Genomic DNA, 23,685 nt, shown 5'->3' with positions numbered 1-23,685 from the left:
ACAACAAACAACCCACAACAACAACGCGGAAAAACAACAACCCAACAAAAACAACATGCAATAATCTTTAACAAACTCATTCATCTTCCCAAATTCATCATCTTCCCTCTATCAACAACACAAACACATCTTAAAAAAAATGGAAACACAATAGCAAAACAGGAACAACAACAGTTCATCATCTTCCCCTTCAATTGAAACTTGTATAAAAAAAATTGAACCTGCAAAAATTGAAACCTGTACAAATCGAAACCTGCAAAAATAATTGAAAATTCAATCAACACACAAATTCAAACCTATTCATGAAATTGGATTTAATCCAAAACACAAAAGGGCAAAACGCGACAATAAGAAGAAAGAAGGATGAGATGATTTTGGGTTTTTAGGTTGATGATTTTCTGAAATTGAGTGTTTTGGTTGATGATTTTGGAAGTGGAAGTACTCAAAATGATGATAAACATTACACGCATTTTTTTGCTTTCCTGGTTTTTTTTTTTCTTCTTTGTTCATCTCTTTCTTTGTGTTTGAGATTTGGAGAAGAAGTTGAATGTTTCTTTGTTCATGAAGTTGATGTAGGAGGAAAGAGATGATAGAAAAAGAGGAATTTGAAAGAAAGAACAGTGAGGGAAGAAGAGAGGAAGATGGATCGATGGAGAAGGAGAAAGAAAAAGAATTGGAATTTTTAGGGGTACTTTAGGTATTTCAAATCTTTAATATTAATTTTTTTAAAAAAATTATTTTGTATGCCACGTGGAAATTCAAAAAAAGTAAAAAAATAAATAAATACCCAGTCAACAAGCCACATCATCTCATTTATCCAGTCAAATGGCCTTAGGGGGGTAAACCAAAGAATCTTTATTTTACAGGGGGGAATCTCCAAGTTTTTTTTCCATAGGGGGGTAAACCAAAAAACCCCCAAATGGCAGGGGGGTAAAAGCCTATTAACCCTATATTATTAAGACAAAATTATATTAGGGGCTAGGGTTGGAAATGAGTCGAGTCAAGTCGAACCTGTCTGAGCTCGACTCGATAAGAATTGGTTCAGCTCGAAACTCGACTCGAGTTCGAAACGAACCTTTTTTTTAACTCGAGTTCGGCTCGTTTAAAGTTCACAAACAGTTTGGTTCAGTTCGTTAGGTTCAACTCGTTTGCTTGAATTTCATATTTCAATAGCTTTTTTTGATCTTCAAATAATATGTCTTTGACCTTTTTTTCCAAAAAAACAAAAATCTCGAAATAGAATAAAACTATTAGGCATGTTACTACCTAGAAAGGTGTAAGTTACTACTGTAGCGCATTTCCTATGCCAGTGTAAGTTCTACCTTGTGAATCTGAATGCACTTCTATTATATATATAACACTTCTCCTCTTTAATGTTTACAAAACTCCCCGATGTGGGACTATTTGAGTGTACATGTTTGTTTAAAAGTCTGCACAAGGTACTAACTTCTTTTTTTTCGCTTTCTCTATTATTATATAAATTACATATTGTATAAAAAAATACAAGATAATATTATATATATATATATATATATATATATATATATATATATATATATATATATATCGAGTTGGTTCATGAACCAAACGAGTCGAGCCTTACTTAGCTCAAGTTCAACTCATTTATTTAACGAGTTTGGTTTTCAACTCAAGTTCGACTCATTTGGTTCGTGAACCAAGTTCAACGAATCAATTATCGAATCGAATCACGAACTATTTTCGAGTTGGTTCGGTTCATTGTCAGCCCTAATTAGGGGTCTTTTATCTTATTTATTTGTAACATTTTGGTCCTTTATCTATTTTGTTTTCGTTTAGGTCCTTTATCTTTTATAAAAGCACATATAAATCCTTTTTCTCATTTTTTATTAAAAAATACATAATTTTATTTTATTAAACAAATAGATAAAGGACCAAAGTGTTACAAATAAATAAGATAAAGGTACCAAATACAATGCTTATTTATAAATGTGCCCCTACACCTTAAACAATTTTTTTTTGGCAAATTTTTTTATGATGAAATGTCCAGCATATGTTTATCTCGATTACAACTATTCTCTAGAAAAAGGGTACGAGATTTGTGCCAATAAATATACTTATGCCCAACATACTCATTTATGAGATTTTCCGTTTTATCAACCAAAAAAAATGCCTAGAATATGATTGAGTTTTTTCAAATACCCATTTGCCTCTATCTAGGACCTGTTTGTGGATTAAAATAAAAATGATTTCACATAGAGATTCTATGAAAAATCAGAATTTATTCTGTGTTTGTTTACCCTAATAAAAATCATTTAAAAAAAATTAGTTTGTTTGGGTACAACTATGTAAAAGCGATTTTTTGTTACAAAATTCGTTCAATTTTTTAATCCATATTTTCTCTCTTAATCTATTTTTAAGAAGCTGCTTAACAGCTTCTCATTTGAAGTTGTTTTCAGATTTTTTTTAGTTTCTGATTTTTTTTAAAAAGTTGTAACAAATGGATGCAATACTCTTAAAAGTGATTTTTTCCTTAAAAAAGCTATAACAACACAGGCTCTTAGGGTCCGTTTGTTATGGATTAAAATAAAAATGATTTTGATATAAAATAATTTAGAGATTTTATGAAAAAACAAAATCTATTTTGTGTTTGTTTACCGTAATAAAAATCACTTTTTTTTAAACAAATTAATAATCTAGTTTGTTTGAATACAACTATATAAAAGGGAATTTTTGTTACAAAATTAGTTCAATCCTTTAAACAATATTTTCTCTCTCCTCTAAAAAAAATATATTTTATGAGAAACTGCTCTTAACAACTTCTCATTTGAAGCTGTTTTTAATTTTTTTTTAAAAAGCTGTAACAAACGGACTCTTAGTCTAAACAAATAACAAATTAATTTTATCGATCAAAATTTAACAAAGAGTTTATTAGTGTCTAATAAAGAGTGAGTTAGTATCTAATACCCATTTAAAAATTGGTTCACCATATTGTAAGAATCTAATTCATTTGTTTGGCTGAACTTTCATTTTTTTTTTAATGAAAAATATTAGTAGTTTGTCATATTAATGTCTACTCATACATTCAAGTTTAAACTCAGAACCGGTCAAATTGGATGAACTAGCAAACCCCCTATACTCAATTTTTGTTGAATTTGTTTAACAAGTAGTCATCTTAACCGAAATCAAAGAAGTTACATGAAAGTTTGGCACATTACATCCAATTCCCAACAAAAGAGGTTTGGCCAAGTTTCAACCCTAATCTATCATCTATCATGCTTAAATCTATTATGCACATGTATTACGTACAGTTTTTTTTAATTAAAAAATTGATTTTTATTTTATGTAGTATGAATAGCTAAATAAACTACGTATCCAAATTATCTTTATAAACTCCGAGTACGGATATCATTATTTCCATGTAGTAGTTAAGTCATCCACTTAATGCCTATGGTAGCTTTTATCCACGGCCACGCATATCATACTTATATTTTATGACATGGGTAATAACTGCCACTATAACCATTATTTTTTTAAGGGTTAATTATGTTTCTAGTCCCTATAAAATAGCGACCTTGTAAGTTTAGTCCTTACTTAATTTTAATAGCATTTTTAGTCCTTAATTTTGTTTTTTTGCCTTGAGTATTAGTCCCTGCTCAATTCAAATTTGTTTAATTTATGCTTAAACTCTTAAATTTTTGAACAATTTTTTGCAGACATGTTTAGAACATTACTAAAAGTTCCTCCGCAAAAAATTATCGCAAAATTTGATTTCTACATCCAGATTTTATTACTTTTTATCTTTAACTTTTGTCGTTTTAAAAAATTCATATTTAATTCATTTCATGTCTGAAAATTCTAAATTTTAGTAAACGAACCTTTCATAGTGTTCTAATTTTGTCTCAAAAAAATCGTTCAAAAATTTAAGAGTTTAAGGATAATTAATCAAACTTTGTTTTAGCAGGGACTAAAATTATAAGTAAATTTTTTTTTTTATAGGGACTAAAAATGCTATTAAAATTAAGTAAGGACTAAACTTACAAGGTCGCTATTTTATAGGGACTAAAAACATAATTAACCCTTTTTTTAAAAGGTCTATTATTTTCTTTTTGCATGAACCGAATATCCTCTAAGTGCAACTGAATAGACTAATCAATCGAACTAGGTAGGAGCACGATGATTTGCGAAATTCTCCTCGAGATTTGACATTGTTGTATTCCTAGAGTTGGAATCAAACCCAATAACCCATAACTTCTGATTGCTGGAATATATCCGTTACCATCTCATCGAAATGCTTTTGGGTAACAAGTCTATTATAATTTTATTTATTAAGGTTAAATATGTTTTTGGCCCCTATAAATATGTCAACTTTTCATTTTAGTCCATCTAAAAAATTTCTTCAACTTTTAGTCCCCCAAAATTTTCCGTCTTCACTTTTGGTCCCTCCTTTAAAGTAAATTCATAATTTTGAATAGAATTTTGCATAAAAATTTAGGGTTAATTATGTTTCTAGTCCCTATAAAATAGTGACCTTGTAAGTTTAGTCCCTACTTAATTTTAATAGCATTTTTAGTCCCTATAAAAAAAATTTACTTATAATTTTAGTCCCTGCTAAAACAAAATTGATTAATTATCCTTAAACTCTTAAATTTTTGAACGATTTTTTTGAGACAAGATTAGAACACTATGAAAGGTTCGTTTACTAAAATTTAGAATTTTCTGACATGAAATGAATTAAATATGAATTTTTTAAAACGACAAAAGTTAAAGATAAAAAGTAATAAAATCTGGATGTAGAAATCAAATTTTGCAATAATTTTTTGCGGACGAACTTTTAGTAATGTTCTAAACATGTCTGCAAAAAATTGTTCAAAAATTTAAGAGTTTAAGCATAAATTAAACAAATTTGAATTGAGTAGGGACTAATACTCAGTGCAGAAAAACAAAATTAGGGACTAAAAATGCTATTAAAATTAAGTAGGGACTAAACTTACAAGGTCGCTATTTTATAGGGACTAGAAACATAATTAACCCAAAAATTTATTATATTATAAGAATCTCTCTAAAAAAAATAATTTTTTTTAACAAAACATAAATTAAATATGAATTTTTATATTTTTGACGGTTAAATATTGTAGTTCATATTTTTTAACAAAACATGAATTACAATATTCTACATATTTCTGAACATACAAAACTTAACTTAAAAAATAGGGACCAAAAGTAGTGATTGAAAATTTTATAGAGAACAAAAGTTGAAGGAAAATTTTAGAGAGATTAAAATGAAAAGTTAGTATATTTATAAAGACCAAAAACATATTTAACCTTTATTATTATTATTATTATTATTATTATTATTATTATTATTATTATTATTATTATTATTATTATTATTATTATTATTATTATTATTATTATTATTATTATTATTATTATTTTATAGAGAACAAAAGTTGAAGGAAAATTTTAGAGAGATTAAAATGAAAAGTTAGTATATTTATAAAGACCAAAAACATATTTAACCCTTATTATTATTATTATTATTATTATTATTATTATTATTATTATTATTATTATTATTATTATTATTATTATTATTATTATTATTATTATTATTATTATTATTATTATTGTTGAACTATACATTTAGTTTTAGTTAAATAATATAATTTTTGATCCTTCACGATCTTCTTTCTCCTTTCACGTGAGTGCTTCTGATCACCAAATTCCAAATTGGTTTACTGGCTTCTGATCACCAAATTCCAATTGGTTTCTACTCTAACAACATTCTCCATTCACGTGAGTGCTGCCACCGTTCACGTATTGGATTTTGGGGTTCCTGCCCACCAACTGTTTGTGAAATTGCTGAATTTTATTTCGTGTGATTGCACCAATTTCCCTTACTTCTCCACTGGTACTGGTTCTTACAATTGGAGTCGCGCAACCGCGTTAATGCTTTCGAGCATTACAAAGGTTGATCTACGTGTGCTTTGATACTAGAATCAGTTCTGTTGGATTGTTACACGCATGGCATTTGAGTGCCAATGGCCGTGCGTTTCAGACTCCTATCCGTCTACTGCTTTGGTGCGTTCTACTCCAGCAATGCAGGCTGCTCCAGCTCAAACCCTCTCTTTTGCAGCTGCACTTGCTGGGTCTGCTGTATCGGATGATGTTCCTTTCCCTACACCTTGCATCAAGGGTGACGCTTTAAGCATAAAAATTGGCCAAGAAGAATACCACAAGGGACTGGATGACTGTAAGAAGGCGTTACGGGCTCGCTTGACCCTCAACAAAGGAGACAAGCCTTACGCGGCAAGAGATCTCAGTGCTAAAATTGGGAAAATATGGAAGACTACTGCGAATTGGAAGATGGTCCCTCTAGGTAAAGGGTACTATGATTTTCATTTTAACTCGGCGGAAGATTTAAAAAAAATATGGGCTGCCGGTACGGTTAATCTTAAGCCGGGCTTGTTGAGATTTTCACAGTGGACTAAGGACTTTAAATTTCAGGCACAGAAACAGACTCATGTTTCACTTTGGATACGTTTGGTGGAATTACCGCAAGAATATTGGCGGGAGAGAACTCTGAAGGAAATTGCAAGTGCAGTTGGAACTCCGATTGATATTGATGGTCCAACAAGAAACCGTACCTTTGGTCATTACGCTCGCATTTTGGTGGACGTAGATTTATCGAAGAAAATTTATGATGAGGTTCTCGTTGAACGTGATGATTTTGCTTTCATGGTGGAAATTCAGTATGAGCGGCTGCCTTTATTTTGCCGTCACTGTTACTCTATTGGACATAATATCACTACTTGTCGATGGTTAAAACCACAAGAAGCCCAGGAACGATTGAATCGTGGGAAACAACCGGTCAAAGAAGTTAGTGCTGCGCCCCCGAAAGCACCGCAATTTAAAGATAGGGGCGCATCCACTTCAACTGGAGCGTGGATCCCTGTCAATTCCACAGTTGTTACTACTACCCAGGTGGTACCAGTTCCTCAGATACCACAGGCTTCATTAGTACCAGTTAGCATTGCTTCTGAATCTATTCCGGTTCCTGCAGTACCGTTGAAAGATTTATCCACAAGCTCCTTCAGTTTGCCGCTTCATAATGTTTTTGACCGTATAGATCGTATTGAGACTGAGGAGTTAGATGTGACTAGACCGGTGTTGGAGGAGGTTGTTTCCCCTGATGAGCACGTTGATGTGCAACCTGTAGATGCGGGAAAGTATCAGCAGACATCGCGGGAGGTGTTGGAGAACCCCAAGGTGTCTGCAGTTACTAACACGCATCTGGATGATGTGGGTCACAATCATGCGAGTCATAGGGAGGTGTTGGTGGATTCCGATGTCTCTATTGAGCGTATCACACATTCATCCCCTCTTGGGCGTGAGGGCGTACGACCTGACGGAGTGGAACAGACAACTCAGACATCGCGGGGGGATTTGGAGAACCCAACAGTCAATGATGTTTCTGAACCGCTTCAGGATGGTGTGGAACTTGATTATGTGAGCCCTCGAGAGCTGGAGGAGAGTCCCAAGGGTGCTCGTGAGATTTTTCCAAGACCACCCAGTGTTGAGCATGTTGGCATGCGAGAGGTGTCAGATGATTTTCAGGACCATCAAGCAAATTCTGCCCGGCCTTCTGTTGATAACTTAGATAGGTTTCTGAAAGACACCATTGAGGTACTTGCTGGTACTAATGCGCAAGTGCAAGAGGAAGCTGTTTTACAAAGGCAAGAGGTTCACCCTAGTAAAAATATTCAGGATGGCATGGATTTGTGGGCAAGAGTGCGGGAGTATGACGCAAGATCAGCAGCTGAAGCTGAAGCCGCAGCTTCTAAGGGTATAAAGCAGGTTCTTACAAGAAATCAAAAACAGAAGATTAAGGTTCAAAGTGTTATACCAAAGCAGTCATCTAAATCCCGTGCACGGGGTGAAAATCAGAAGTCTGTTCAATGAATAACATTAATAATAGAGCTCCATTATTGCCTAATCTTTGGGCTCTCTGGGGTAAGGATCTTCTAGCTACTGTTGCGGACTTTTTGGCAAATTTGGGACACTCTATGGTTGGAACTAATTGGCTTGATACTCTTCCAAGTGCCTTACGGTTTGATTTCTTTAGAGACAGATGTGGTTTGCCTAATTACAGATTTCCTTACTCTGTTCTCTGGCTGTTTTAGTTTCTGTTTTTAGTTCGTTTTTGCTGTTTCTTTGGTGGGTTTTGGCCTAGTCCCCCCCACTATTTGTATATATTTTTCCCCCTTTTTTAATAAATTTTCTCAGAGTGTGGCGGCATAGGATGGCGGTGTCTCGGGGTGCCAACCTAGTTGGGATGTCGACGATGCCGTTTGATGCCTGTCCTCTCTCCTTGCTTATCAAAAAAAAAAAAAATTATTATTATTATTATTATTATTATTATTATTATTATTATTATTATTATTATTATTATTATTATTATTATTATTGATTATATATATAGACACACACAAATTTTACTGTTCTTTTTAAATATAATCCACATGTTTATCGGTTTTATCATTCATTAAACTTTAGTTTAAATTGTATTAAATTCAACATAGCTTTTATCAAATTTAATAGATATTTGACAATAAATGTTGACTTAGTTGGTAAGGAGTTGATAAGAGAGTTTTACAATTTTGAATAATAATCCCAAATTATGTAACGTCATGTCTTGGAGATAAAAAAAAACTATCAACCACTCTCTTCGCATCTAGCTCAAAATCAATAGATTTCAGATTAAGCTCATGAACTCATTCCAAAGCGGATAATAAACAAAGAACTTGTCCAATACGTACCTCACAAATTGGACTAAACCATTTACTTTTAGCAAGAACAAAAGTACCTCTCGTCCCTAATGCAAATACCTATTCCAACCGTACCCTTAAAATTTTATTAATCAAATAAATAAACAATTTTGTTTCATTTGTCTGTGCTTTTGATTGTGCGTTATAAATGTATATATACAAATAAATAAGATGCGATATTGGTTATGCACTGTAAAATGTCCTTAATTCGTATCAACATCCAACATCTTTAAGATTTCAACCCGTTTATATATTTGCAGAGTTTCAAATCTGCCACTAGAGTTTAAGAAAGAAGATTGTGAAACCATTGATTTCAAAACATTTAAGGCAAATGCAGTATTTTTTACAGCTTCATACGAATGCTCAATTGATTGATGTAAAATAATCATGAGTTTTCAAAATATTATCATATCAACTTTCTCATATATCGACATAAAAATTTGTTTTCACACACACACACACACACACACACACACACACACATATATATATATATATAAGTAAATAAAATCCATAACTGTTGTGACATAATTATTTAACAATTTTTTGTATATATAAGAGAAAAATATTTAATAAAAACATTACATTAATACTCATAATTTTTATTTATTATCTATAAACATTCTACAATCTTAACAATCTAATTATTTTTTATATAATTATTGCAATTTTACTAGTTTATAACATTATTACTACTTTGCCTCTTCAAAAAAAAAACATTATTACTACTTTGTCAATGATATGAGTTAAATTTGTGCTTTGGTAAAAAGAAAAGAAAATTAACTTAAAAATAAACTTTTTTGGGGGAACCCGGCGCCAGAACTTACCTTAAAAATAACTTCTACACGAACAATTTTAGTCTAGAAAAAGAATATGTGGGGACACATGTTTATTAAATGGGTTGTGTTAACCAATACCCGGGGCATTGGTTAAGGTATCTAAAAAAGGAAAAATTAAATTAAAAAAAGATACTTTTTTGACTTTTGAAGCCTTAATTACACAATTTTCAAAGCAAAAGCTTCTACATTTGCTTCCTTAATCAGTGCCCAGGGCACCGGTTAACATTTTCCTTATTAAATACTTCATCCGTTTCAAAATACATGTCCAAGTCAACCACTTCACATATGTCAATGCACAATTTTGACCGTTAATATCTTTAATTATTTAAAGTAAAAAATTATAAAAATTTAATATTTTGAAAATATTTGTCGAGACAAATCAAATAATATCTTACATGCTAATATTCGTATTTATACATTGGTAAAAAAGTATGGTCAAAATAAGTCAAGTGAATAGTGCATATTGCAAAAATTGGACATGTATTTTGTAACGGAGGGAGTATATGAATTTGTAAATACTAAAAACAAACTATAAAGTTGACTTGACTTGATTGTTGAACCTTCTTCCTTCACTCACACACTTGCTGCAACAACTACAACTATTTCCACCTCTCTCATTCACTCTTCTCATTCTTGTTTTCTTCTTCAGAATTAAAAAAGTAAAAGAATGACAGAGTTTGAGGAATTATCGGAAGGATGCATTTCCGCCATACTCTCTCGCACAACTCCGGCTGACGCCGGCAGACTCTCCGTTGTTTCCAAGACTTTCCTTTCTGCCGCCGATTCCGACGCCGTCTGGAATCAATTTCTCCCTTCTGATTCTCATTTCATCGACTCTATCATCTCACACTCTCCTTCTCTTGCCAACGTTCCTACCAAAAAAGCTCTGTATCTTGCTCTCTCTGATCGCCCTATCATCATCGACAATGATCAGAAGGTATTCTTCTTGTAATCTCCGGGAAAGGGAGAAAATGTGAAATTTGGATTTATTTTCGAGAAAAAAGCTATTGATATTTTAAGATGTTTTTAGTTCAGATTGCTAATAAGCCTTGGATGTGTTGAAATGCAGAGCTTTCAATTGGACAGAAAGAGTGGAAAAAAGTGTTACATGCTTGCTGCTAGATCTCTCTCCATTGCTTGGGGTGATGATAGACGCTATTGGAACTGGATTTCTATGCCTAATTCCAGGTTAGCTTAGATATTAAGTTTTCTATTTGTTCTCATGTGTTAATAATACTATTATTTTCTATCACCACCCAATATATTTTCATTAACAGTTATATTACTACGCCTTTATGAATACAAAATTTAGTTGAGGCAAATGGATAAGTGTCCAGTGATACGCTATTGGTTCTTTCTCCTTTCTCTGTGAATTTTTCATTACTGATCCATGGAAGATGCCTTATGCCTTTCTTTTCTTCACCAATCTCCGTAAATTGCCTTTCGAATTTCCAGTTGCACAAGGAATTGATGAATCTTTCTTGTTGGCTAAATCAAGCCACTACTGGTTAGCATTTACTCTAAAATTGAGTATGTCATGTCTTTTTCTTCTAAAAATCAATTGTCTTTTGCAATCATATTTTCAACTGCCTCCTGGTGAATATTCTAATCCAAGTTAGTGAAGAATGAATGACCACAAGGTGCCACCGTAGTGTTCAAAGCCACGCCGTATATCAAAACACATAGCTACTCCTTGGGTTCAAACCCAGATTTAAAGCACATTTTGTCAAACCAGTGCTTGTACAAGTTTCTGTTACCCGTAGCTTGTAATTTGGAGTCTGTTCTTCCATATCACTTCCAGTATTGTCTAATATCGGCCATGGCGTTTTTTTTTTACAACCACTATGGACAATTTGTGAAGGATGGCTGCACTGTGGTGTTTTATGACGGCTTAATATGGAGGATTTTTTCCTTTCCACCATGGTCTGCCATCCACCATCGATAACACTTCACTTCAGCTAAGTATCAGCAGCATGTATCCATACTCTTCACTCTTCTATCTCTTGCATCCGAGTTCAGCTTGAAGCACAAAGGTCCTTCATCTGTAATTCTGTTATTTCTTAATCTGCATAGTTTCTTTTTTTGGTACTAGTTGCTCCGACAAACAATCCTATATATTTTTCATTGCATCATTTCACCACATTTTTAAAATCTCTGCCCAATTTGTTTGTTACTTTACAACTAAAAATGCAGCCCTGTTTTAGGCCTTGGTATTGCTACACATGTTCTTGATTGATTGACTTTGCATGATTTGTTTTTAGTTCCTAAATTAAATTTCAAATTCCTTTCTATAAATTCATTGCTATAAATTTAGACTTAATCCATTATTTTATTTGCTAAGTCCTTAACTAGTCAGGACAGCAGGTGGTCGTTGAGGAAGACTATAAAGACCGATGATGTTTTTGTCAACCATGCTCATTACATTCAAGTTGTATTGAATTCCATATTTTCTGACATTCCTTCCGTAATTCAGTTTCAAATAAAGTGTGACAATGTACTCAGTATTCTCAATTCGACTATTTGTCTCCAAAATGTTTTTACTTCTTAAAAAATAAAGTGTGACTGTTGCAATACTATTATACTGGACAATTTCTAGATTTGCATCTGTTGTGCTGCCAACAAACCGAGTCAGCATGCGTATGGGCCTTGTAGTCTATAATCTCCTCAGATATTTGATAGGCACATATGGCTACGGTCTCCTATTTTTTGGAACTTCATCCTTACACTTGCAGCTGCAGGAATATGCGGAAGCTGACTAGGCCACATGCATAGATACCTGGACACAGACCTGCATTTGCACTACATCTTACCAATACCATGTTTTCTTAGGAATTTACTTTTGTTGTAGAATCCAAGCAATCTACTGTTAAACGTTCATTTGTGCCATTGTGGAGACTGAGTATCTGTCCTTGGCAGCCGTGGCCAGTGAATTACTTTGTCTATTATACCTTTTCCTATAACAACATATATAACTTAAACTTATTAACTGTGTAGGTCAACTTGGTTGGGTTATGGGCTGAACGAGTTAAAGGAGAAAATACTATTATGACAACTAATTACTTACATTTGCACAAATAGAAAAATAGACATGTAATGAACCACTTTCAGCTTTTCACTCAGTTCCTATATTCTAATCATTGCAGAACTACTTTTGGACAGGTTCCCTGAAGTTGCTGAGCTTCTTGAAGTGTGGTGGCTTGGTATTCGTGGGACGATAAATATCCTTGCCTTGTCCCCAAATACCCAGTATGCGGCTTATCTTGTGTTCAAGATGATTGATGCCCAAGGATTTCAGAACTGTCCTATAGAGTTATCAGTTGGTGCCGAAGGTGGCCACAGTAGTACTAAAATTGTCTGTTTGGATCCAAATGTTGAAGTGGAAGGTATGCATCATAACAGAGCAGTAGGATTGCAACGTCCTAGTGTGAGAAGCGATGGGTGGTTGGAGATCGAGATTGGGGAGTTTGTCAATTCAGGCCTAGAAGATGAAGTCCAGATGACTGTTAAGGAGACAAATAATTGGAAGAGAGGTCTCTTTCTTGAAGGAATAGAAGTTAGGCCTAAGTAAGACCATTCAGCAACATTCCACGAACTATGCAAGGGGTCCTGCGTCTTAGGTGGCGTAACATGTTTGAAGACTGACAACCTACTATGTTTACATTTATATTTTTGTCATGGTTCAATATACTGGGATAATTGTGTTTATATTACTTATTGTAGTTTGATATATTGGGATTGGATAACTGTTTTGGATATCAATTTACTCTTGTTTGTTCGAACTATTTAATATATTGTGATGCAATACTTATTGATTTGGAACCCTCAACTCTGAACGCTGGGGATGAATGTACTCCAGTGATTTAAATTTTGGTCTATTTAAGGCATTGGTTCGATTTTAATCAATATTGCTACTCATGAACAATAAGCTGAACCGTATAATGAAGAAGGACTGACTCTCCTTCTCCAGCACTCACTAGTTTGTGATAGATCGTGCTTGAGTAACAGTATGGATTTAAATGGAAGCAGTGTCTTAAGTGGACTTGAATTTAAATCACCGCAAAACATAAGAATTGTTATTTTAACGTTAGAATGAATTAAATTAAAATATAAGTTCAAAATAATAAGCTCAATTTAAATATTTAAAAGTTATGGAGAGCGAACCTATTTTTATTTTTCTCCACTTATTTGAGCAGGGAGTTTGACAGAATTACGACGAGCTGTTTGCAAAAGCTATGTTTTAGATTCAAGGTTAACCCTTAAGTTTTCTATTTGTTTTATTTTATTTTTGGTTTTTTCTCACTTGTATTCTCATCTTTGCAACTTTTTGCATAAATTTTGACAGGTTCCTGAAGTTGCTAAGCTTTGTTGTGCACATTGGTTTGAAATATGTGGGATGATTAAAACTCTTCCATTGCCTCTATATACTCAGTATACTGCTTATCTCGTGTTCAAGTTGATCGATGCCCAAAGATTTGAGTACGTGCCTGTGGACTTATCCGTTAATGTTGAAGGTGGCCATAGCAGCTCTAAATCTATCTGTTTGGATCCAAATGTGGAACATAGGCCGCACGACAGAGTAGTAACAAGCAACCATCATGAGAGGAGCTCGTATGCCAGGAAAGTATATTGCAAAAGTCTTGGTCCTGGATGGAGCATGTCCAATATAGCAGGATTGCAATGTCCTTGTGTGAGAAGTGATGGGTGGTTGGAGATTGAAATGGGGGAGTTCTTCAATTCAAGCCTTGAAGATGAAGAAGTTCAAATGAGTATTATTGAGAACAAAAGTGTTCATGAGAAGAAAAATTTTATTGGAATAAAAAACGAAAGTTCAATTTTATAGGAACGAAAAAAATTTAAATATTAAGAAATAGTATAAAGTGTTCATAAATGTAAGGGTTAAATATGTTTTTGGTTCATATAAATATGTCAACTTTTCATTTTAGTCCTTTTAAAAAATTCCTTGACTTTTAGTCCCCAAAAGTTTTCCATCTTCACTTTCTTTTTAAATAAACTCATACGTAGAATTCATATTTTTGAATAAAATTTTACAGAAAAATTTATAATATTGTAAGAATTTCCCCCAAATAATTAGAATTTTTTAATAAAACATGAATTAAATATAATTTTTTTTATATTTTTTGCGGTTAAAAATTCATATTTAATTGATGTTTTGCTAAAAAAAATTAACTTTTTTGGTAGAGATTTTTACAATATTCTACACATTTCTTCATAATTTTATTAAAAAATATAAAATTTAACTTAAAAATAAGGACAAAAATAGTGTTTGAAAATTTTATAAAAATTGAAAAAAAAATTTAGAAAAATTAAAATAAAAAATTAACATATTTATAGAGACCAAAATCATATTTACCATAAATATAAGATGGAGGGACAAAGAAAAAAGAGATTAGGCATGACAAATTTAGTTTATCTTTTGGGCCCAGTGCCCTTATTTTCCCAAAAAGGAAAAGTAAAGCATGCAAATATGTAAAACAATTGATGAGCATTTTCAATTTTGTAGTTCGGTTAGGAGGTGATGGAAGGTCCTACAAGTTGATTAACTAAAAAGAATTGAATGACACGACACTACACATGTGTAGAAGACACAATAGTGATGAATCTAATCTTCTATAAATAAAAGAAGATAAAGATAAAGATCCATTCGCATAATTACCCTTTTTACTAACTTTACTCGTCCAGATTGTGTGGCACAAATACAAAATACGAAACTCCCAGACTTAACCGCTAAGCTTCCCTTCAACCCGCTTCCTATAAAAAACCAAAACAAGAACCAAATTTTCATCCCTCATTTTTTTTCTTCTTCTTTTCAATATGGTTGTTGTTATTGAAGAAGAAGGTATTGAATTTCATGATCTACCTGAAGGTTGCATTGAAAACGTTCTTTCTTTCACAACACCACGTGATGTTGCCAGACTCTCTTTGGTTTCATCAACTTTCAAATCCGCCGCTGAATCTGATTCCGTTTGGGATAAATTTTTGCCTTCTGATTATCACTCGATTATCTCTAAATCTGATGCGGAAATTGATAATTCACTTTCTGTCCTTCCTAAGAAGGATCTTTATGTTAATCTCACTCAGAAACCGCTTCTTATAGAGAATGGCAAAAAGGTAGTTTCCTACCTCCAATTTTTTTTTTTTTTTTTCGAGTCTCCGGTTTGAATATCGACATTGTTACTGTTAATTTATATTTTTCTCGGCTAATTCGTGGTTTGTTGTGTTATGTGGAATTAGAGTTTTCAATTGGATAAAGTTGATGGGAAGAAATGCTATATGTTATCGGCGAGGAGTTTGTTTATTGTATGGGGAGATACTCCGAGGTATTGGAGGTGGATTCCTGATCCAGATTCAAGGTAATTATTGAAAGTTTAATTACTATGAGTTAATCATTGATTTATTTTTGAAATTGTAGGTATTGGTTAATTTTGCATGTGAAATTGTTGAAATTATGAAATGATTCATGAAATTGAAAATATTAAATCATATTAATTCTTTTTCATGTGTTAGATCCTATGAAGCCCTGATACGGAGATACGATACGGGTATGCGAATACGTCAAAAATTTCAAATTTAGGATACGATACGGCTTGGATACGTTTACAATTTTTTTTAATATATATATTAGGCATAAACGCACAAAAAATAAATAGCGTGAAATCTTAAAGATAATCATACCAAGGTATCCGGGAGATAGTCACCAAAACATACCATATAAACAACCTTTAAGATATCCTTTAAGATAGTCATACCAAGGTAGTATGAAGATAGTCACCCTTTTCAAGTAATGGCCAATATAATGATCCCAATTTACAAAAATTAATACTTGTGATCAAAATACAAATAAAAATTTTAAATAAAAATTAAATTAAATCATTCGGATACTTCTGGGATACGTATCCTTAAGGTATCCAATATATTTTTAAATAAAAATTAAATTAAATCATTCGGATACTTCTGGGATACGTATCCGGGAGTATCCGCGGAGTATCGGTATCCGATACGTATCCGACACGGGTACGGCACCATTTTGGAGTATCCGGGCTTCATAGGTTAGATCACATTAAATAATGTAGGTATTGATAAACTTTTTGGATTGACTTATTTGAAATTGTCTACTAACATAAATACTCTCTCTCTCGAGCATTTGTGAGACGGTGTAGGATAGCTTATAATTTTTTTTATGATATGTATGCCCATAAGCTGTTTTTTTTTTTATGATATATATGCCCATAAGCTGTTTTCAGCTTATTTTCATAAGTTCTCCATCATAACTTATGAAAACAGCTTATAGCTTAAATAAAAATTGTTTGATTTTATTTTATATTTCGTTTATATATAAGCATGTATGTTTATCATACTATAAACATTTAATTAAGGTGTTTGATCCGTGCTTATTAGTATTTTAAAATCAATCAATTTAGTCAGGAAATTGTCCTTGAAGAATAATGCGTTTGATGATTTTATTCTAGAGATTACTTCCATATTCACTAAATTGACCAGTGATTGAACAAAATCTAAGCAATTCAAAAAATGCAGATTTCCTGAGGCGGCTGAACTCGTATGTGTGTGTTGGTTTGAAATCCGGGGCTGGATCAACACTATCATGTTATCTCCAAAGACTTTGTACGGAGCATACCTTGTATTTAAGTCGTGTGCTTCTGGATCCCATGGATTTGAATATCAGCCATGTGAAGCCTCCATTGTCATTGCTGGAGGTGATACTGTGGAGCGAAATGTATTCTTGGATGCGGAAAGAGGACGAAGGCTAAGATACCAGATTGTTCCTCGCTCCCGTACTACTGGGATATTCACTCGACTTCGATCTCCTGTAGAAGCACCAGTCGAACCGACAGAAAGTGTAGACGATTTGCAGAAGTATCCAAAGGAGAGAGCAGATGGGTGGTTGGAGATGGAACTGGGAGAGTTCTTCAATGAAGGAGGAGATGATAAGCAGGTGGACATAGGTGTTTGTGAGGTCAAAGGTGGTGGTTGGAAGGGTGGTCTTGTTGTTCAAGGAATTGAAATAAGGCCTAAGACTAAATCATGTTGAAAGAATGACTAAAACCAAGTTAACATGTTTGGATTGCATCTAGTTGCCTTCACTGCCGGTCAAACACCGACTTCAACGTGCGGTGCAAATCCAAACATAGACATATTCATGCTTATGCTCATAGACCTTCCTATTAAGAGTATGTTTATTCCTAAATGCAGTCAATGCTGACAACATTAGCATCTCCATTTAGGAATGTCACCCCAATCAATAGGAATCGGGAGTGATGAGGTTGTTTGTAACTTTTTTTACCTAGTCATATCTATTTATATTTAAATTAATAAATTATAAATAAACAATATGGTAATATTTTTCATTGTTTCTGTGCAAGATTGATTTTCTAGTAGTATCATTCATCTTTATCATATCAGTTGGCAGGAAATTTAAATGATTTACCTTTTGTTTGACTTAATGCGCCTATTGAGTGAAGCCTTATGCAAAATTCTTGTCAGCAAATATATATTGTATTTTGTAAATGCATAAAAATGATCAACTTTAGATGATTACTGTCACTATCTATGATTATGATAATGCTCATGAGGTTGTGAACTTGATCCTTTTTTCAAGCCACTAGAACTAGATGAAATTCAACAACTTTTTCGAAGAGACAAAGGCATGCATAAACTATTTATTTTTTAATGCTGAGCTACTAACCAGAAGCTTTCATGTATGATTTCACAAAAATCATGATGTTATAACTAGTTATATGTCAATTAATTGAGAGTAGTAGTTTTGCAGACTGTAGAATGAGAAGCGCCCAATGACAAACTTAGGATCAAACCCAGAAGCTATAAAAACTATAAATAGGAAAGCTCTAATAACAATAGTTTCAAAACCCTCTTTAATATCAAACTTCATAAAGTATATTGACTCCAAAGTATCCATCATGATGCAATAAAAACACAAGCAGACTTCTATCAGCCCTTTATAAATTAATTATAATCCTTATTTGTTTCTAAGAAATGATTTTGAAGGAAATAATACTGTAATAGATAACTATCAGCAGGCATTACTACTTTAGTGAGCAAAGAGATATAACGAAACTCCAGACTTAACCGCTAAGCTTCCCTTCAATCCACTTCCTATAAAAAACCAAAACAACAAACAAATTTTCATCACTCATTTTATTTTTCTTTTCAATATGGTGGTTGTTATCGAAGAAGGTGGTGTTGAATTTCATGATCTACCTGAAGGTTGCATCGAAAACGTTCTCTCCTTCACAACACCACATGATGTTGCGAGACTCTCTTTGGTTTCATCAACTTTCAGATCTGCCGCTGAATCCGATTCAGTTTGGGATAAATTCTTGCCATCTGATTATCACTCAATTATCTCTCAATCTGATGCAGAAATCGATAATAACTCGTTATCTGTCCTTCCTAAGAAGGTAATTTACTATCTTCTTGTCTTGGATTCAAACTTAGTGAAGGTGTCTGGTCTAGCAATATCATTGTTGTCATTTGAGTTAGTCTATACAGATGTGTCGTTTTTATTACCGTTAATAGCAAAGATATGTTTAGGTGTGTATGTTAATGTGAATTTTCTTAGCTAATTCGTGGTTTATTGTGTTATGTGGAATTAGAGCTTTCAATTGGATAAAGTTAATGGGAAGAAATGCTATATGTTATCAGCGAGGAGTTTGTTTATTGTATGGGGAGATACTCCGAGGTATTGAAAGTGGATTTCTGTTCCAGATTCAAGGTAATAATCAAAGTTTAATTACTAAGAGTTAATCATTGATTTTTTAAAATAAGAGTTAATCATTGGTTTATTCTTGAAGTTGTAGGTATTGGTTAGCTTCAGTTGTGAAATTAACGAAATTATGAAATGATTTATGAAATTTAAAATATTAGATCTCATATTAATCCTTTTTCATGTATTCAATCATATTAAATTATGTAGGTATTGATCAATTTAGTTTTGAAAACTTTTTCTTATACTTCACGCATGTTTGGATTGACTTATTTGAGCTTGTCTACCAACATAAATACTCTGAAATATTTGTGAGATGGTGTAGGATAGCTTATAATTTTTTTTATGATATATATGCCCATAAGCTGTTTTCGGCTTATTTTCATAAGTTCTCCATGATAACTTATGAAAACAGCTTATAGCTTAAATGAAAATTGTTTCATTCTATTTTATATTTGCTTTATATATAAGCATGTATGTTTATCATACTATAAACGTTTAATTAAGGTGTTTATCTAAACACGGCCTAAATTGATCCATGCTTATTACTTATTAGTACATTAAGATCAATCAATTTAGTAAGAAAATTGTCCTTCAAGACTAATTTGATTGATGATTTTATTCTAGAGATTACTTCCTTAGTCACTAAATTGACCAGTGCTATAGTTTCAATAACTAAATTTGGTGATTTATTCTTTAATTTGTTACCTATATATTTCAATGGTAATTGAACAAAATCTAATCGATTCAAAAAATTCAGGTTTTCTGAGGTGGCTGAACTTGTAAGTGTGTGTTGGTTCGAAATCCGGGGCTGGATCAACACTATCATGTTATCTCCAAAGACTTTGTACGGAGCATACCTTGTATTTAAGTCGTGTGCTTCTGGAACCTATGGATTTGAATATCAGCCATGTGAAGCCTCCATTGTCATTGCTGGAGTCGATACTGTGGAGCGAAATGTATTCTTGGATGCGGAAAGAGGACGAAGGCTAAGATACCAGATTGTTCCTCGCTTCCGTACTACTGGGATATTCACTCGACTTCGACCACTAGTAGAACCAATAGAAAGTGTAGATGATATGCAGAAGTATCCGAAGCAGAGAGCAGATGGGTGGTTGGAGATGGAATTGGGAGAGTTCTTCAATGAAGGAGGAGATGATAAGGAGGTGGAGATAGGTGTTTATGAGGTCAAAGGTGATGGTCGGAAGGGTGGTCTTGTTGTTCAAGGAATTGAAATAAGGCCTAAGCCTAAATCATGTTGAATGAATGACTAAAACTAAGTTAACAACTTGTTTAGATTGCATCTAGTTGCCTTCACTGCTGGTCAAACACAGACTTCAACATGCGGTGCACATCCAAACACAGACTTAAATTTTTGTCACATGTCTTTTGTATTAGGATCTGTTTATGTGATATTGTCATCCTCATCTTCATGTGAGTACAGACAAATTGAAGCTTATGCATAGATCTTCCTATTGAGAGTATGTTTCTTCCTAAATACAGTCAATGCTGACAACATTAGCATCTCCAATCAATAGGAATTGGGAGTGATGATGTTGTTTGTAACTTTTTTACCTAGTCATATTTATTTGAATTAATAAATTATAAATAAACAATATAGTAATATTTTTCATTGTTTCTGTGCAAAATTGATTTTCAAGTAGTATCATTCATCTTTATCATATCAGTTGGCAGAAAATTTAAATGATTTACCCTTTGTTTGACTTAATGCGCCTATTGAGTGAAGCCTTATGCAAAATTCTTGTCAGCAAAATATATGGTGCTATTGTAATTTGTTTAAAATTGATCAACTTCAGATGATTATTGTCACTATGATACTGCTCATGAGGTTGTGAGCTTGATCCTTTTTTTCAAGCCACTATACTGGATGAAATTCAACAACTTTTCTAAGAGACATAGAGCATGCATAAAATATTTACTCCCTCCGTTTCAAAATGAGTGTCGCTTTAGCGAAAAAAATTTGTTTCAAAATGAGTGTCGCTTTCAGTTTCCAATGCAATAATAACTTTTTCTTTTCAATTGTACTCTCCAATTATACTCTGCACACTACTTCCAAAGTATTACTTTTAAAACTAACCAATAGTTAATAAGGATAATTTGGTAAAATAACCAATTTCTTTCTTTTAATCATTGCATTTTTTAATATGTGTGTAAACACCTAAAACGACACTCATTTTGAAACGGAGGGAGTATTTTTTAATGTTGAGCTACTAACCAGAAGCTTTCATGTACGATTTTTTTTTTGGTGGCGGCTGGGTTTGATCTCCGGACCTTGCATATATTATGCATTGTCCATACCAACTGAGCTAAGCTCACGAGTCAAAGACCTTTCATGTACGATTTACAAGTTATTTAGGTCACTCTTTAGTGCTTTCACAAAAATCATGATGTTATCTACATAAAGAACAGAACATATCTAGGAGTAGTATTGATTCCTGTTAGCCTATGGCAGAATATATCTAGGAGGAGTATTGATTCCTGTTAGACATAGGCTGCAACTCACTTGTTTAGTTGTGTTCATTTAAAGGAGAATGCCTCTTGTCAAAGACATTTTCCTCTAAGAAAAAAATAGGAGAATAAAGGTTTCTCTGTTATAACTACTCTTTTTAAAAGAGAAAACACCAATTGCATGTCCATTAATTGAGAGTAGTAGTTTTGCAGACTGTAGAATGAGAAGCGCCCAATGACAAACTTAGGATCAAAGCCAAAAGCTAAAAACTACCAAAAGGAAAGCTCTAACACAATAGTTTCAAAACCCTTTTTAATATCAAACTTCAAAATTATGTTGGCTCCAAAGTATCCAACATGATGCAATAAAAAAAAAAATCAAGCAGACATCCACCAGCCCTTTATAAAAACCTATTTGTTTCTAAGAAATTATTTTGAAGGAAATAATAGATAACTATCAGCAAGCATGACTACTTCAGTTTCTAGCTTAAACTAAAAGTGAGCAAAGAGATATACGTCTATAACTGTCAACTCTATTAGCAATGCACTATAGAATTTGGAAAGCAAAACACTGCAAACACTACATTAGTGATCAAGCTAGATCTATTCTACAGCAAGAATCTGCCGTACCAAACTTAACACGTTCACACTAATGATATCCCAATTTTAATTTTTCAAAGGCAAAATCTAATGATAACCCAATAAGTTTGATAAAAGCAACCATGAGAGATATCATTTTCCTTTTGGCCATATAAAAAAATCAAGGGTACCATTGTTGTTCGTAGAAAAAATTGCCAGTTTTACCATTGAGGCAAGTTAATTAATCATATAGTTTTGTTCATATATTTAATTTAGACTAAATATCCATTTTGGCCCTCAATAGTGATCCAAATTAGTTTCTCACAAAAAGCAATACTCATATTAGTCCTTTACAATTAGTTTCCCTATTAATTTTAGACTCATTTGACTTGTGATTGTCAATGACAAACAATCACTTAGAATTGACACATCAACAATCAACCAATCAAATATCAGTTAAAATTAATAGATTGTTTGTCCTTTGTATAAAAGTCTAAGTGATTAATTTGAGTATTACTTTTGTGAGTGATTAAATTGGGTCTCTGAAAAACTATGAAAGATCAAAATGGGTCTTTAATTTAACCATTTTTAATATACCAATATGATAAAATTAAATTTTTGTATATTTGTTAAATTCACCATCAAAATTGAGTATTATTGTGTAGTGTCAACTGACAAGTAATATGTAAATTCACTTTGTAAAATATTTGATTGCTTATGAATAATTGTGGCTATAAAAACACACATTCTCTCTTCGCTTTTTGTAGATCCTCTGGTTATCGGAGATGATCCAATACCCTAAAATGGAAAACTCTATGGTGGATGGTCTTAAATGGGTCTTTCATATCTGACAACTTTTTTGCCATACCTAGAACCTTGTTTTGGTGTTGCTGTTGCTGCGGCCGGTAGGGATCTTCCATTGGTTTTGGATTGCCGATATCTTGTTTCCTTGCCGAAATTAGATAAGTTTCAAATTGGATACTTTTGGCGTTACATACAGTGTGTATGTGTGTGTAAAATTCACCGAATAACAAAATAATATTTCATTTCAAGGCAAATGCATGCCTACATTATTTTTTATTTTTTTTGAGGGAATGCATGCCTACATTATTGTCAACAAGAACTAAATTAATTCCTAAAAAAGAAAACACAAGAACCAAATGAACAAAAATCAATTAATATGCTGTCGGCAATAAAAAAATATAAATACTTAAAGGTTAATTTGTTTAAT

The 23,685-nt window shown here is 32.8% G+C and overlaps 3 protein-coding genes, 1 long non-coding RNA gene and 1 pseudogene across 5 annotated transcripts; 4 read left to right on the top strand and 1 right to left on the bottom strand.

Moving 5' to 3' along the window:
- The first annotated feature begins 10,187 nt into the window (after positions 1-10,187).
- Positions 10,188-13,451, top strand: LOC146956967 (F-box protein PP2-B11-like). Its single transcript, XM_085733089.1, has 3 exons — positions 10,188-10,583; positions 10,716-10,834; positions 12,806-13,451. Exons 1-3 carry the CDS (start codon positions 10,314-10,316, stop codon positions 13,212-13,214), a joined length of 798 nt encoding a protein of 265 aa, XP_085589215.1. The 5' UTR covers positions 10,188-10,313; the 3' UTR covers positions 13,215-13,451.
- A 201-nt stretch (positions 13,452-13,652) lies between these two features.
- Positions 13,653-14,486, top strand: LOC146956966 (F-box protein PP2-B10-like). The gene is made up of 2 exons (XM_085749903.1): positions 13,653-13,718; positions 13,989-14,486. Exons 1-2 carry the CDS (start codon positions 13,653-13,655, stop codon positions 14,484-14,486), a joined length of 564 nt encoding a protein of 187 aa, XP_085606029.1.
- Positions 14,487-15,447: 961 nt separating this feature from the next.
- On the top strand, positions 15,448-18,030 carry LOC146956965 (putative F-box protein PP2-B12). The gene is made up of 3 exons (XM_085733043.1): positions 15,448-15,775; positions 15,899-16,017; positions 17,201-18,030. Exons 1-3 carry the CDS (start codon positions 15,479-15,481, stop codon positions 17,712-17,714), a joined length of 930 nt encoding a protein of 309 aa, XP_085589169.1. The 5' UTR covers positions 15,448-15,478; the 3' UTR covers positions 17,715-18,030.
- On the bottom strand, positions 17,198-21,276 carry LOC146956963 (uncharacterized). Its single transcript, XR_015021623.1, has 2 exons — positions 20,719-21,276; positions 17,198-17,761 (listed from the first exon to the last, which is right to left on the bottom strand). It is a non-coding gene; the product is annotated as an uncharacterized LOC146956963 (long non-coding RNA).
- Positions 18,733-20,882, top strand: LOC146956964 (putative F-box protein PP2-B12; annotated as a pseudogene). The gene is made up of 3 exons (XR_015021619.1): positions 18,733-19,143; positions 19,297-19,415; positions 20,167-20,882. The product of XR_015021619.1 is annotated as a putative F-box protein PP2-B12 (transcript).
- Positions 21,277-23,685: the final 2,409 nt, after the last annotated feature.

This window comes from Medicago sativa, chromosome 1 (assembly GCF_051527215.1).
Source record: "Medicago sativa cultivar Bolivia chromosome 1, Bolivia_mono, whole genome shotgun sequence".
NCBI classification, from domain to species: Eukaryota; Viridiplantae; Streptophyta; class Magnoliopsida; order Fabales; family Fabaceae; genus Medicago; species Medicago sativa.
The sequence above is the reverse complement of the archived record's forward strand: the minus strand, read 5'-3'. Positions and strand labels throughout refer to the sequence as shown.